The following is a 14227-nucleotide window of genomic DNA, read 5'->3' as shown; positions in this document are numbered from 1 at the left end:
AATACGGAACATAATATTTTGATCAGATAAGACGGACGGTTGAGATTAAAAGAGCAGGTGAGATGGAGCTTTCGTACCCGTTTTGCATCTCCCTTTCGCTCAGCTGCTTTGTGTTGACGATATTGGATCCGGGTTGGGAAGAGTCTGGCAGCATAAGGCCAATCGGTGAATCGATTCGATGGCGAGCAGAGGGAGTTATAAGTGATGGTGAGAGATTGGATCGGGTTCGGGTCAAGACGGGTCGGATTTTTTTTATCGTGATCCTTGAAAGACACAACTCACATTAACTTGTCAGGAAATAAGAACACGTAAGCAAACAGAAACAAACAGTAAAAGCTGTTAAGTTAGACAATTGTTAGATTTTTTTCTTATTTGTAATTAGTGTAACGTGCAAAATTTTGTCCCAATATTTATTGGACATTCTAATTTATTTGTATCTTCGGATAGGTTTGATGTCTCAATTTTGGTTGAATTGTATATTTTTTTTATGAATTTTTATCATAATAAAATTATAAAAAAATAATTAATTATGTTCCGATGCATTTAGTAACATATTTTTATTTTTAATATATATTATAAAAAATAAATGTATTTAGTAATATATTTATATTTTAATATGCATTATAAAGAAAGAGGTTTGAATGCTTTCAATGTTTGGTAAATAGTATATAAAAATTATATTATAAATATATATTGATAATTTTTTTTGTTGTGGATAATTGGGAGATAAAATATGCATGTAATTAAATAAAGAACTAATGAAATTATAACATTTATGTAATTTAATATTGCATTTTAATTTTTATTAAGAAAATCCACGCAAGTTTGCAACAACGGTAACGAGCCAAACCTACCGTTCACCGGACGGTGACCGGATCCCGCAAGAGACTTCGTCGGAAAGACTAAAATACCCCTGACTGTCTTTCGAAGGAAAAAGTTGTCCTCGACCAATATTGTTTTTCTCTCCCGTGCGCGCTTTGCTGCGGCCGTGTGCTTCCCCTGCTTCCTCCGCCCTGTCGGGACGCCTTGGATCCCCACTTCTCTACCTATCCAATCCAATCGGAGGCCAAGCGACTCCGAAAGATCGAATATTTCTGCGGGAGATCCCAATTTCCAGTTCCTCTTGTTGCCCTACTTCGATTTTGCTGGTTTTTCCCCTTTTTATTTGATCTTTCGGTGATCCTTGAGTCCGGGTTTAGATTCCTGCTTTTGATCGCCGAACGCATCTTCTCGTATCGGTTATCTGCTTGTTTTGTTGGGAATTTCGGGAGACTCGGGAGCTCCGTGTATGACTGTGGAGCAGCTGCCTAGGGTTTCCTGCTGCTAGCGGTTAGGGTTATGGGGAGCACCGGGGAGCCGGGGAGGAAGCGCCGCCATTTTAGCTCCATCTCCCCCACCAGTGCCGGTCCCGCCGCCAAGAAGCAGCCGTTCGCCCCGTTCTCCGAGGACAAGAAGGTGTGATCTCTGTGCTTCGGGCATTTTTATACCTTGGTATTGTTTTAGGGTCGCTGGTCGAGTTACATGTTTTTTTTTTTTTCTTTCATTGTATGGATTGGTAATTGCAATTTCTAGGGTTAGCAGGGATTGTATATCGCAGGGGGTGGGGCACAATTTGATGGTTAATGGTATAAGATTGATTTCTGTTTATGTTGGATCTTCGATGGACTCAAGTGGGCGGTTCATTAGATGCAGTATCTTATATTAGGATTGATGTGTTATTAAACTTAGCTTCAATTCCCAACTTGTTTATAATAATTTTTTTTCTTTCATGAAGTGTCAGTTGTTCTACGTTTTGGCATTTTGGTATCAAACATTGAAAGAAAATCACTATACTTTGGGGAACGTGCGTAAGTGATTGGTTCATGTAGCAAGGGACTCAAAGTGTCATTTAGACAATTTGATGCTTTTTTTTTTTACCTTTCCCATTTTTTCACCCATTGATTGATTCCCCTATTTATCTGTCATATTGAATGAGATTTATTGGCTGAGGTTGGCTGAATAGAAACTATTGTTGTAACTCTTTTCAGTGATTTTATTTATGTAGCTTGATGTTGCTGTGCTGCGGTACAAGAACCAGAAGCTTGCTGAACAATTAGAAGCTCAGAAATTTGAGTATCTTGCTCTCGAGAATAAATTTCATCAGCTGAAAGAGAAACAGGAGACTCACGATGACACGTTAGTTGTGGTTAATAAATACTGGGGGCGGGTTAGTATGCTCTATTTCTTTTTATGATTGACTACAACAGTCCATCAGATTTGTATATTGGCTTAAATAACAATTTCATTAATCGTTTCAACAGCTTGTTGGTGATCTGGTATCACTTTCTGTCAGTGCAAGTCGATCCACAGGTGCTGTTCACTTGAAAGATTCTCATGTGACAGAGAGTGAGACATTTTAGCCATTACTTTACATTCAATAAGTTCTAAATTTATTCCTTTAGGAGATCTAAGTTTTCCCATGTGAAAATTTAGTAGCTCATGCATATTTGCTTTTACTTTGCTGTATGTTGCTTTAAGGCCACATTTTGAGAACATTTTGCAATGATGTTTTACCGTGGTTCAAGACAAAAATGTTTGCTGTATTGGAGGTATGCTGAAAAGACCAGCAGGAAAAATTAAAAGCGGAGTCAACCAGCATATGCAAATGCATCATTTGCTTTCACTTGGATGGCCAAGTTAGAGGAATCACCCCAAAGGGATTTGAGATTGTTTTTGTCTTCTTTTTTTCTTCCACTTGATTCTCACTTTTTACAACACATATTAGTATTTGACTCAGTGAAGTTTGTTAGTGATATGAAGGATGGATGGAAATCTTGGTTCGCTGCCGATACTGATTGGAGGCCGGATCGATACTGTACTGGTACAGGTTGGTGTGTTGAAACAGGTCAGTACTGATAGCTACCAAGCCAGACGATAGAGAAAGAGAGAGACAAAAGACGGGAGGAGGCAGCAACACTGGCAGGCTGCAGCGGACATGGATGACAACAAGGAGGAAATTACATGGAGGAGGAGGCAAAGGAGTAGCTGTAGCAGTAGGAGGATAAGCTGGAAGTGGTGGTGGAGTAGGAGAAGAAGAACATGAGGCGGAGGTGGCAAAGAAGGAGGAGAGAGAAGAAAATAAAAGAAAATGCAGTTATTAAGAGTTGTTAATAAATTCTAAGAAAAAAGAAGATTTGAAACCAGTATGTCTTACTGCCTAATACAGCTTGGTGTTCGTTAGCTTATTGCCTAGCGAGGTCAATAAAATGAGTTCACTGTGTTGCATTCTTAACTAGCAACTAGTGCAGATATGCTAGAATCTGCTCATGAAGTTATGAGGCAGTTGCATTCCTTCATCAACATGTTGATTATAAATCTTGGAAAATTTTGTTTGGAGATCGTGGGGGCAACAAAGCATCGTATCTTGTGGTTATTTCGGGCTCATGGAAACATATGTTTGGCATGGCTTGATCTTCAAAGAATCTCTTTGTTGTCTGTTGTACCACTGTGTCAAGTTATGAAATTTCGGATTTTATATAGACTTCAGATATAAGAGATTAGTGGACTTGTGTTAGTTGATTGATTCAATCTGCTTCTTCTTTTGTGGATTATGTCTTTATCTGGGAGTTTCTGTGGGTCTTTATTTAGGCACCGGTCTGTTTATATTTGCCAAAGTTGTGATTTCTGCAAAATCCTGGGTAGGGCGTTCTCTGCTTCCAGCTAGGGAAGCAACTATTGAATGCTAGGTTGCCTTTCACACTTTTTTGTTGTTATTGTAGTCTGCGTAACTTATTTTATATGTTCTTTACAGATGGACCAGTCTCCCACACAGAAGATGATTTTTTGACAAGACTCACGGAAACTGGTGCCACTGAGTGTTCAGATGATGTAGCTCCAACTTTGAACCAAAATGATCTACAAGCAGCACAATTGACAAAAAAAAACATCTTACAAAATATTATATGTTCATTTAATCATGTGTGGCATGTAAATGAGGTGTGTGCTGCTGCTGCCCTTGCTACTCTGCCTGAAGATGGTATAAACCTATATCATGCAGTGTCTTATTTATCTTTGTAGCTTTTTTATTTGATTAATCTTGAGATCTTTTTCTGGCTTATTCTTTTACATTGGTTGGTATGTCACAGAACCCAGTAGGACATTGCTGAAAACTGCTAAAGACCTAGAGGTAGAGATTAGGAAGTTTCTCATGGCTGTAAGTGATCTTCATTTGAAGCACAGACTGTTGGCAGATAATGTCCAGAACCATCGAGATGTAGACATTAAAAACAAAGCTGAATGTAAACGCCTGGCAGGTAACCTTGTCAAAACTGTTGGAGGTTCCTTCAGAACCTATGGTTCTTAATAATTTCTACTTTTGAACTAAGGACTTAATGGGTTGGGAGTGCCTTTGGTTTCTATATTAGCTTATGGAACGATGCCATAAACCTTTGTCTCTCTTTAAGAACAACATCAATCTATATTGTATATTGAAATACTTGTTTGATATTGACATTTACCTTTATGATATTTTGTGAAGAGGAGTTGGCAAATACAGTTTCAGAGTTGGAAGAAAGCAATCGTAGACTAACAGTCCTCAAGTCGCAAAAAGATACAGCACAAACCCCACGATTCCTTTTTCAAACTTTAGGAAACAAACCAGTAGGTGCAGATAAGGTCAAGGATGTTCAAAAGGATATGCAAGATATGGAATTTTATCTCAAGGAATTGATGGTAGATATTGACACTTCACATTTCTGATCTATATTGTGTTGTTTTTGTTATCCTATTGACTGTTGCATTTGTGCTTGAGTTGATCAGGATTTAGTTTCAAGCCGATTAACAGAGATTAGTAGACTGAATGAAGAAAGAATTGAAATTCTAAAGAAACTGGCCTATTTGCGGGTTGGTTCTTTTTTGTTTATCTTATTTACTGTCAAGTATAATATTCTGATTATTTTCTAAATTCTTATGCATTATAATACTACTGTGCATGGAAAATATATTCCAGAATGCTTTGATGAATGTCAAGAGTATATCTTCATCCAAAGCTTTTCAATTGCTGAATGCTCACCTGCAAGGATCAAGAGAAGAAATGGATGTGTGCCGGGCATTGCTGGAAAAATTGCAGGTGGTAACCGGTCGGTAGATACATGCAGTCTACATGTATGTTTAGGTATTTTAGCTCATATATGTCTGATGAGATTTGTCTCGACATCTTTATTACAGGTTGAAAAGGATAGCTTCAGTTGGCATGAAAAAGAAGTAAATTTGAAAGTTGAATTAGCTGATATTGCTCAGAGAGTCTCTCTATTCTCTGAGTCTAGAATTGCTGAGCTAGAGCAGATTTTGCAGAAACTAGCCAATGAAAGGGTTCTCTTAGAGACCAAATTTGAAGAGGCCACAAGAGAACCAAGTATCTTGTCAAGTGTCTCAAGTTTACTTCAAAATACCTTGTGAGTTAATTTCTCCTGTTTCAATGGACTTACTTGGGGCATGACTGATGATTTCAGGTAGGAAAGAAATAATTCACGAATTTAAGGCACTTGTTTCATCGTTACCTAAAGACATGGGAATCATGCAAAGTGAAATCGATAAAAACAAGGGGGCTGCCGTAGAACTTAATTCTCTCCGTGCAGATGTTCAATCTCTTTCTAGTATGTTGCACAGGAAGGTAAGAAATTTGTCAAACGGGCCACATGCAGAACCTGCTACATTTTGTTAAGCATGATGGATTTTGAAGCGACTGACAATATTTGGTGTAGGAGAATGAGATTAAATCTTTATCTGGAAATTCCGCTCATCAACTTTCTGAAATAAAGAAACTGCATTCAGTGGTAGGCTCATATATGCTTGTCTGCTTTTTGTTTACTCCTATAAGGAATAGATAGCATCATAGCAAGACATGTTGAATTTGGTTTTGTTACTTTTTTGAAGCTTGCTTTTTAAGTATTGCTTGAACTGCAATATTTGCTGAACTCTATATGTGCACAAGTAGCTCTTTATCATATGTGGCTGGAGTTGTGTGTGGAAAATGTTTGTATGAGTTGAAATAGTTATATTGCCAAGGTTTGCTCATTTTTAATTATTAGAATTATAAATAGACAAATTTGATTTAGGTTGTTTTTTTTTTCTGTTAGTCTTTAAGCTCTAAAATTTACTGCTACGGTTTATTTTTGGTTGCCGTGGAGCTTTAAGATGACATGTTGCTTGAGTTTGTGGATACCTTGTAAACTGAGGAATACCCAAAATGAAAAGCTTAAGTATAGGAATTTTGTTAGGTTGTTTAAAATGGATGATCTTGTGTTTATATGATTGAGAATTTATTATTAACTTACGGGAAGTGGAAGGTGACATCAAGGACTACAGCATGAACTGAAGAATGAAAAATTAAGCAAGATAAGCCTAAGTTTGTGATGGTCTTTAGAAAGACAGTTGATTGCTTGAAAGTAGATCTCTTATCCAATGTCTTTCACAAAGATCATAAGAACTATACGTACTACTTGAGTTTGTGACAAGTCTTTGGTTCATTGTTCATTTGCACGACAATGTATCCAGAGACTTATTCTGTTCATCTTTATTATATTGTCTTGATTCTGTGAACTAATTTTTGTTTCTCAATAACAATGGTCATTTTGGTATATATTCTTTAATTTTTTTCATTCTGGAATTAGTTCTACTCCAACTTATTCCTGTTTGGAGCTTTACCGTGTCTTGATGTGTTCATTGTCAGATTGGTTTACAGTCTTTGCTTCCTTTGCCTTTCTACCATGTAATAATTTTAAAATGCATCGGCAACTCTGTGTTCGAATTACTGTATAAATTTTTCTCAACATTTTTGCAGAGTTTGACATATAGAAATATATTCTGTTTTTCTTTTTTGAACATTAACTAGCTGGTGATGTTTTTCTAGAGCTTTTTTTTTCCGATGTTCATATTAGGGATTGGAGAGTAAATATTTATGTGTGGCATTATATTTACATGCTGAATTTGCTTTAATGTTTGTTGTTTGCTTATGCTGAAGCAGCTTCATGATTTAAGAGAGAGTAATCAGGAGTCGATGCTATTCCTAGAAATGTATAAACGTGAATCCACAGATTCCAGGTTTGTAATTTTATCTTTTGCGTAGGAGCCACATGATACATTCTGCATTATATCTTTCGACATGTTAGCTTTTAGTGAATGTTTTGATTCACATGTATGTTCTCTTTCTCGGTGGCATGACTTATGCACATATGCTTGAAATTTGTTGAACAAGAATGAACTAATTCTTTTTTTTTAATTATTGTTTCATATTAATTAATAAGAATAACTATTAGTCCTTTTGTCATAAGCAACTAGATTGGGAGCCCTAGACTTGATTATTTGGTTCTAACTTCTTTTCATTTTTTTTTTAAGATTTTCTCTTGATTTGCTGCCATTAAGAGATGCAAACTATTTTATTGTCAAAACTTGTAAGCATAGTTCTATTTAGAATTTACCATAGATGCTGTACCTATGAATTGTTAGTGGGTGAATACATATTATCATACTTTGCTTGGGATGTTCCCTTTGGTGTTAATACACGACATCATGGAATTGCTTCATTAGGTTAATGCTTCTGATTCTTGTAGAATTACTTGCAATTGTGATTGTATTAGAGTGAGTAAATATCAATGAATCTGAAGTAGGACACCTCAATCAGAGTATTAAAATTCGTGTCCTGCAAACATTGTGTTTCCAATACTATTAATGACTGTGGCTTTGCCACTCTTTAGTGTGCTTACTTTTCTTATGTTAAGCAAGATGTTTGCTTTAAATACTGGTATGATGATCATAACTGTTGGCTTTTCATCCAAATGAAATCATGATTTTTAACTAAGTAGGAGAGACAGTTCATTCATTTTCCGAAAATACAGTGAAAGCAGTGATTTAAAAAGGCGCTCGGGCGAGGCGAGACGAGGCCCGAGTGCCTCGCTAAACTTCTAGGCGGCGCGCTTCGGGCGAGCATAGTTGCTGCCTGGGCGCCTCGGGCGAGCGCCTGTGCTAAACCAGGCGACCGAACCAAGATTTTAGATCTGGTTCGGTCTCCGGTGGTTAGTTGGTTCAATCGAACCAACTAAAACCGATATTAGCTGTCGTTGCCTAACCCTAACCCTGCTCATTGCCGCTGCCACTCCCGCTCCTGCTGCTCGCCGCTGTTGCTATCGCCGCTCGCTGCTCCCGCTGCTTGCCGCTCCTACTCCCGCTGCCGCTGCTGCTGCCGTTGTCGTCGCTCCCGCTGCCGCTGCCTCCTTACACTCCCGCTGTCGCTACCGCTTCCTCTTTTCTCAGTCAGCACCCCCTTACACTCTTCCTTCTCCTTCTGTATACTGTTAACAGTATACTGTATACTGTTAATATTGTTAGGTTTATTTGAAATTATTAATTTTCAATACTGTTAATAGATTAATAATATATTATTTTGATTTTAATAATATTCATTATTATTAATTATATTATATATTTTTATATTTTAGCGCCTCGCTTCGCTCGGGCGAGCGCCTAGCGCTTTTTAAATCACTGAGTGAAAGTCTACTTCTTGCACCTGTTTAACTATTAGCAGAGATTCTTCTTCTTTTATGCGATATTTGCATTAATAAACTTCCTTTCCAGCCTCTATAGCTTAGACCATATTGATGTGGGAAGGTCAGATGCTGTTTTCACAGAGCAGTATGTTTAGATTGACCAGCAAAACTAAGATTTAAGCTTATATATCTTTCTTACCGCAGGGATGTCATAGAGTCCAAGGATAGTGAATACAAAACATGGGCTTTGGTTCAAAGTCTTAAATCATCTCTTGATGAGCACAACTTGGAGTTGCGTGTTAAGGCAGCCATTGAAGCTGAAGCAACATCTCAAAAGAGGCTAACCTCTGCTGAAGCCGAGATCGATGAACTAAGGCGGAAGTTGGAGGCATGTGGCAGGTATCTTATGCTCATATTACTGTCTTTTATTCTCTCGGTCCTGGGTGGATGGAGCTGTTGTTAGTGTGTAGCATATTCCATGAATTGTACCAGGACCGGTTTGAGATGTGTTATTATGGTTACACAAAGTTTTGTAAAAGTTTTAGTAGATGATTACATGCTTAGGTAATATGTAATGCACAGAGTGTTGCATGTACTTGTGCTGCATGCCTGTGAGTCGGATGCTCTAATGACTCTTTAATTATTATACTATTTCAATAAACAAACATGTAATATAATAATACACATCCACATATCTTTTCTTTTTTTTTGGTCACTTGAATGCAGATTCGTATCATATTCCCATGTCTGTATTCATGCGACACTAGTTTTTAGCACTTTCATATTTCGTCCTGCAGGGAAATGGTGGCTGGAGGGTTTTCTGTAGGTTTCTCTCTGAAGTATGTGATGAATGACCAGTATATTTTTTAATGCAGAGATATATCTAAATTGTCTGAGATTCTGAAGTCTAAACATGAGGAAGGTGAAGCCTATATATCTGAAATCGAGGTTAGAATTTCTTTATTAAAGATGTATCGGTTGTTCAGTAATGAAAATATATACTGAGATGAACACTTGACCTACTTACTGCAGAGTATTGGGCAAGCATATGAAGATATGCAAACTCAAAACCAACACCTCTTGCAGCAAATTATAGAGAGAGATGATTACAACATTAAGGTGATATCAACATAATTTTTGTGCTTCGTGATTCTTTGGCTTCCTCGAGAGCATTTTACAAGCTGGTTCCTCTTACTTGAGACATGTGAATTGCGTTTCAGAAATGACATAAAATTGTCATCGTTAATGGTTACTTATTTGATTGGAGTGCATGAGTAAACAATTTTTTTGGGTACAACTTCATGATAGTTTAGCAGCAGATATTATAGGTCTCCAGTTCAGATAATCCTCTCAAGTTGCAAACATGGTGCCTGATGCCTCACATGAATTGTCCTTTGTGAAATTTGGACTATTTTCCCGTAACATTTTCTTTTTTGAACTCAAATACTTGATCTAAGGGACAAGGAACCTATAAAATGTTTTTCACGTAGTAGAAACAAGGTTGTTGGATGCAATCGTGTCATAGGTGGAGCAAGCTGCACTGCTACATCGAGTAGGGGAAAAATCCTGGATTTGAGACTGATGGTCATAGTTTTTCTATTTTACCCAACATGTTTCCTACTATTCTAGATCTGCAACTGAAGCCATAAGCATCGATAATAGTGTACTCTTCTTATGACCCTGTTGTAATGTTTCTAGTTTCCTTGTTAAGAATGAGATCAAATTGATGGTTTCTGGTTGAACCTACTTATTTCAAGAAAAAATGGACCAGGCATGGGTTTCTGTGACAAAAACATCCATATGAACGATGGCCATGATCTAGTTTATCGGCTTGGTTCAATTGTGAATTATGCATCAATTAATAGTTGTTATGCTTCACATCTGTTTATGCCAAATTCTTCTTTCCTCATTTTCGAGTGTTTCCATTTCCATTTTAATCTTCCTTTTGGTTTTTGTGCTGTCTTTATGAATTTGTTATTGGTTATGTTGTGCCTCCAACTATTACCATAGAGTCACTTAATTTTGATAGTTTTTTGTCCAGCTTGTTGTAGAGGGCGTGAAAGCAACGCAGCTCCAGGAAGCACTGCGCTTGGAACTGCAAACCATGAATAAGAAGTTGCAGCAGGCAAACTTGTTGGTGGATTTATATAATATAAAAGTTTCCCAAATGGACGACCTGGTAGTACGACTTTAACAATTACTTTGGCATACGGCTCATCCCAAAAATTGACCAGATATGTACTTGCTGCAGTTAAAGGTATGTTCAGATCAAGTTGGGAAACTTGCCGAGGATGGGTGGCAGAGTACTGTCATGTATGAGAATACCAAAAAAAGATTATTGGAGGTGCAGACTGAGTCGGATAACTTAAGGCAATCATTTGACGGGATGCAAAACAAGGTCGAGAAAGGCCGAGTGGATGTTGCAAATATGTTGATGGAACTAGAGAAGGAGAGGTACCAAGCTACATTATTCCTGCTGTTATAACAGAGTTGAGTTCACCGTGCTAGAGCCTACTGAATTCTTGTCCAAATGATCAGGTATGACAAGAAGAGAGTTGAGGAAGGCTTAGAAGTCATGACCAGGAAAGCTGCCTACCTTAGGGCACAAATCAATGGTTCTACGGTCCTGGAGAAACTTCGGCAAGAAGTAAAGGAATACAGGGGGATCCTTAAGTGCAGTATCTGCCTCAACCGACAAAAGGAGGTGAAAAATACTCTAGAAACCATTACTACGATCGTTGTGATTGTTTATGCTGACATTCTTTTTTTCTTCTAATGATTAACTAGGCTACTCCGTTTTCCAAATATTTTACATGTTTTCTTCTTGTGGACTCAGGTTGTGATTGTGAAATGTTACCATTTGTTCTGCCACCAGTGCATTCAGAGGACCTCTAGCAGCCGTCAACGTAAGTGCCCAACTTGTGGCACGAGTTTTGGGCCTAATGATGTGAAACCAATCTACATATGATCCTGGGTTGTTTGTGTCGTTGTGTCATCGGAGATGATGTATTCAAATCTGATGCGGCACCACAGAAGGCAAGTTGTGTCGCCGCTGCCATTCTTGTGTCTTGAAGCTTAGTTTTTGTTGTTGTTGTTGTTGTTGTAACATATCTTGTGATTGAATGAGGAGGCACCATGGGCAGTCTGTCTTAGCAAGTTGTATCTTCCCGGTACACGATGAACCACTGGACCAGCCCTGCTCCATCCAATCTATTGTTTCATAATTCAATGAAATGAAGCTCAGGATTCACCTTGCTTGCCTTACTGGACTCTGCCAAATCGGACTGAAGCCTCAATTGTAATAAGATTTTTGGAGGTTGCTCCTGTGGATTCTTCCATTTTTATATATCACTCTGGTTGTTTCATGAGTGGAAGCCATGGCACAGGCCCAGTTGTTTTACATTATTATATGCAAGTAAAATTGTGTACTCGGCCCTTTACGAGATGGAATTAGAAATTTTGAGATAAATTACTAATTGTAACACAACAAGAAGAGGTAATAGATCGATAAAAATTATAAATAAAAATTTATTATTCTTAACTAATGGTTGCTATGTTAGTATCAGTTATATGGGACGATTTGGGTTGTTATATTACTTGATGTATGGATGTCGATAGAGGTTTATTGGAACAGAGGAGGAAGAAGATTCATTATACGTGTATAGCTGCTCAAAGTTCATTCACATCGTCGGACATCCCCACCTGTGCACTTTTGTCGCCATGGAAAGAAAGCTAGGAGAAAAGGGTCGAAGGTTACCATAGTTTTGACTGAGTTGAGTGCACGGGAAAAATCTACAGTGGAGACGGTGCTCACCACAGTCGCAATAGGATACTTGTGTCGATGAGCATCCGACGCGGCAGCAGCGCGTCGGTTCTCATAACGCAATGCTTAGGGAAGACGAAGGACTGCGTGACTGCGTCAGCGGTACTGTGATGAGTGCAGCAGATGGTGACAATAATTAAGAGGATCGAGTAGGTGGTGGGCAGTGCTTGCTTTCCCTCCGCCCCCGCCCACCCCACACCATTCTTATCTTCTTCGGAGGGCGCTGTAACAGGAATCTAGCAGTAGGGATCGAGTAGGTCTTCGGATCGAATGGAGGTCCACACCACCACCACCACCACCACCACCACCACCACGACAATAGTGCACGGTGTTTCATTTATATCAGTGAATATCCATGCATCGACGACATTCATGTTAACCATGACAAATTAAATTTATTATATTATCTTATAAAAGACCATCTTTTATTAGGATTTTTCATGCAAGCTGTCCTTTTTCATTATTTCCCCAAGGGTGAATCCTATTTACCATAAATATCTGAAATTTCGTTTTGACAATATAACTTGAGCATGGACATTATTGTTTGTTTATTAACCTTTTATTGTTTCTCAAGTTGCCAACCACTACCATGAGACCAGCTTATCTGGATTACAGAGAGAGAGAGAGAGAGAGAGAGAGAGAGAGAGGGTTCAACTTCTTTGCCATTATTCCACAGATGATATGTAGGTGTAGGATAGGTGGTACTGCACTGCTTTTTTTTTATGATTATTATAAATTAGTTTATTTCTATGTACTGCCTTTTTGCTTTTTGACTGCTATTATTCCTCTCTCTCTCTCTCTCTCTCTCTCTCTCTCTCTCTCTATCTCTCTCTATCTATCTATCTATCTATCACCAGTGATGATGTCACTGACAGTGACTGGAATCTAAGATGCAAGAAGACATGTGGCCGCAAGGCATTCTCGTTCCCACTCTATTCTATTTGAATAAATGATGGAATCATTTTATCAAAAAAAAAAAAAGATGGAATCATTTTATAAAAAAAAAGTAAAAAAAATAAAAATTATAATCGCTTCAAATGTAACATACGATCTATTTTTTTTTTTTTCAAAGAAGATAATATTCTTGACTTAATTAATTTGATGAATATTTTTTTTGATATTATCGATCGATAGACTTTCATTTTCTGTATTTATTCAAATAAAATTGATTCAAATAATACATACATAAACTAAATTGCTCAAAACAATGGACTCACTCCGACGTCGTGGTTCGTATATTGCTACCATTGCTTTCCCCACCGCTGTTGTGTTACGTCACCGGGAACACATCGCAGCTACTCCGATTGACTCCAGCAATTTCCTACTCTTACTGAGCGAGATAGATTGAACTCAGAAAGATGATAAGTTTGAGTCATGCTAAATCTGTTCTTTTGACCCAAATCAATGAGTATTCGTTCGATGCTCAGTTCTTTTTGATCTCTTCATCGTTGATTTCGGTACATACGCCCACTCTAATCATACGGATGACCGATGCCGGAGAACAGCTCGTGCTTGTGAGCCTTCCTTCCTTCCTTCCTCCTCGCCCTCCTCGGAATCTTCTCCCCCTGTCGGGTATCTCAGCTTCTTCCTCACATCACTTCCTCCCTGTTGTTTACCCCGATGACCAACAGTATCAGCGGGTTCCGTGATGGAGCATCGCCCACTTGCCCTCTTCCTTTTGTTCTCGACCACAGCTTTAGTCTCGCCACCTCATGCAGAAATATCCTTCTTCACCGGTGCATTTGCCGTCTCTTAAATTGCGTGGCGCCCTCCCCCCCGCACGAGGTAGCTGCTGCGTCGCTTTCTTCCCCATAAAAACGACACCCGACGATTCAACAGCTTCATCACAAGCACAAGCGAAGTGAAAAGCAATTTGGCATCC

The 14227-nt window shown here is 38.4% G+C and overlaps 1 protein-coding gene across 2 annotated transcripts; it reads left to right on the top strand.

The window, feature by feature from the left end:
• The first annotated feature begins 954 nt into the window (after positions 1-954).
• LOC103985113 (E3 ubiquitin-protein ligase BRE1-like 1) lies at positions 955-11887 on the top strand. 2 transcript variants are annotated; one of them, XM_018829389.2, is made up of 19 exons: positions 955-1455; positions 2045-2206; positions 2301-2385; positions 3791-4015; positions 4125-4292; positions 4517-4710; positions 4798-4881; positions 4988-5107; positions 5206-5392; positions 5490-5650; positions 5742-5813; positions 7001-7080; positions 8727-8921; positions 9398-9470; positions 9555-9641; positions 10564-10701; positions 10774-10976; positions 11061-11226; positions 11359-11887. In XM_018829389.2, the coding sequence occupies exons 1-19, from the start codon at positions 1339-1341 to the stop codon at positions 11488-11490; spliced, it is 2649 nt and encodes an 882-aa protein (XP_018684934.2). In that variant the 5' UTR covers positions 955-1338; the 3' UTR covers positions 11491-11887. The 2 variants fall into 2 exon arrangements, with proteins under 2 accessions (XP_018684934.2, XP_009401040.2); XM_009402765.3 differs by having other exon boundaries at positions 956-1455; positions 7004-7080.
• Positions 11888-14227: the final 2340 nt, after the last annotated feature.

Source organism: Musa acuminata, chromosome BXJ2-4 (genome assembly GCF_036884655.1).
Source record: "Musa acuminata AAA Group cultivar baxijiao chromosome BXJ2-4, Cavendish_Baxijiao_AAA, whole genome shotgun sequence".
Lineage (NCBI taxonomy): Eukaryota > Viridiplantae > Streptophyta > Magnoliopsida > Zingiberales > Musaceae > Musa > Musa acuminata.
This window is presented reverse-complemented; position numbering and strand designations above follow the sequence as displayed.

Coding starts and splice junctions, on each gene's coding strand:
- LOC103985113 (XM_018829389.2), top strand. CDS start 1,339: ATGGGGAGCACCGGGGAGCCGGGGAGGAAGCGCCGCCATTTTAGCTCC. Junction 10,702..10,773: donor TTTCCCAAATGGACGACCTG/GTAGTACGACTT, acceptor TACTTGCTGCAG/TTAAAGGTATGTTCAGATCA. Junction 10,977..11,060: donor ATGGAACTAGAGAAGGAGAG/GTACCAAGCTAC, acceptor CCAAATGATCAG/GTATGACAAGAAGAGAGTTG.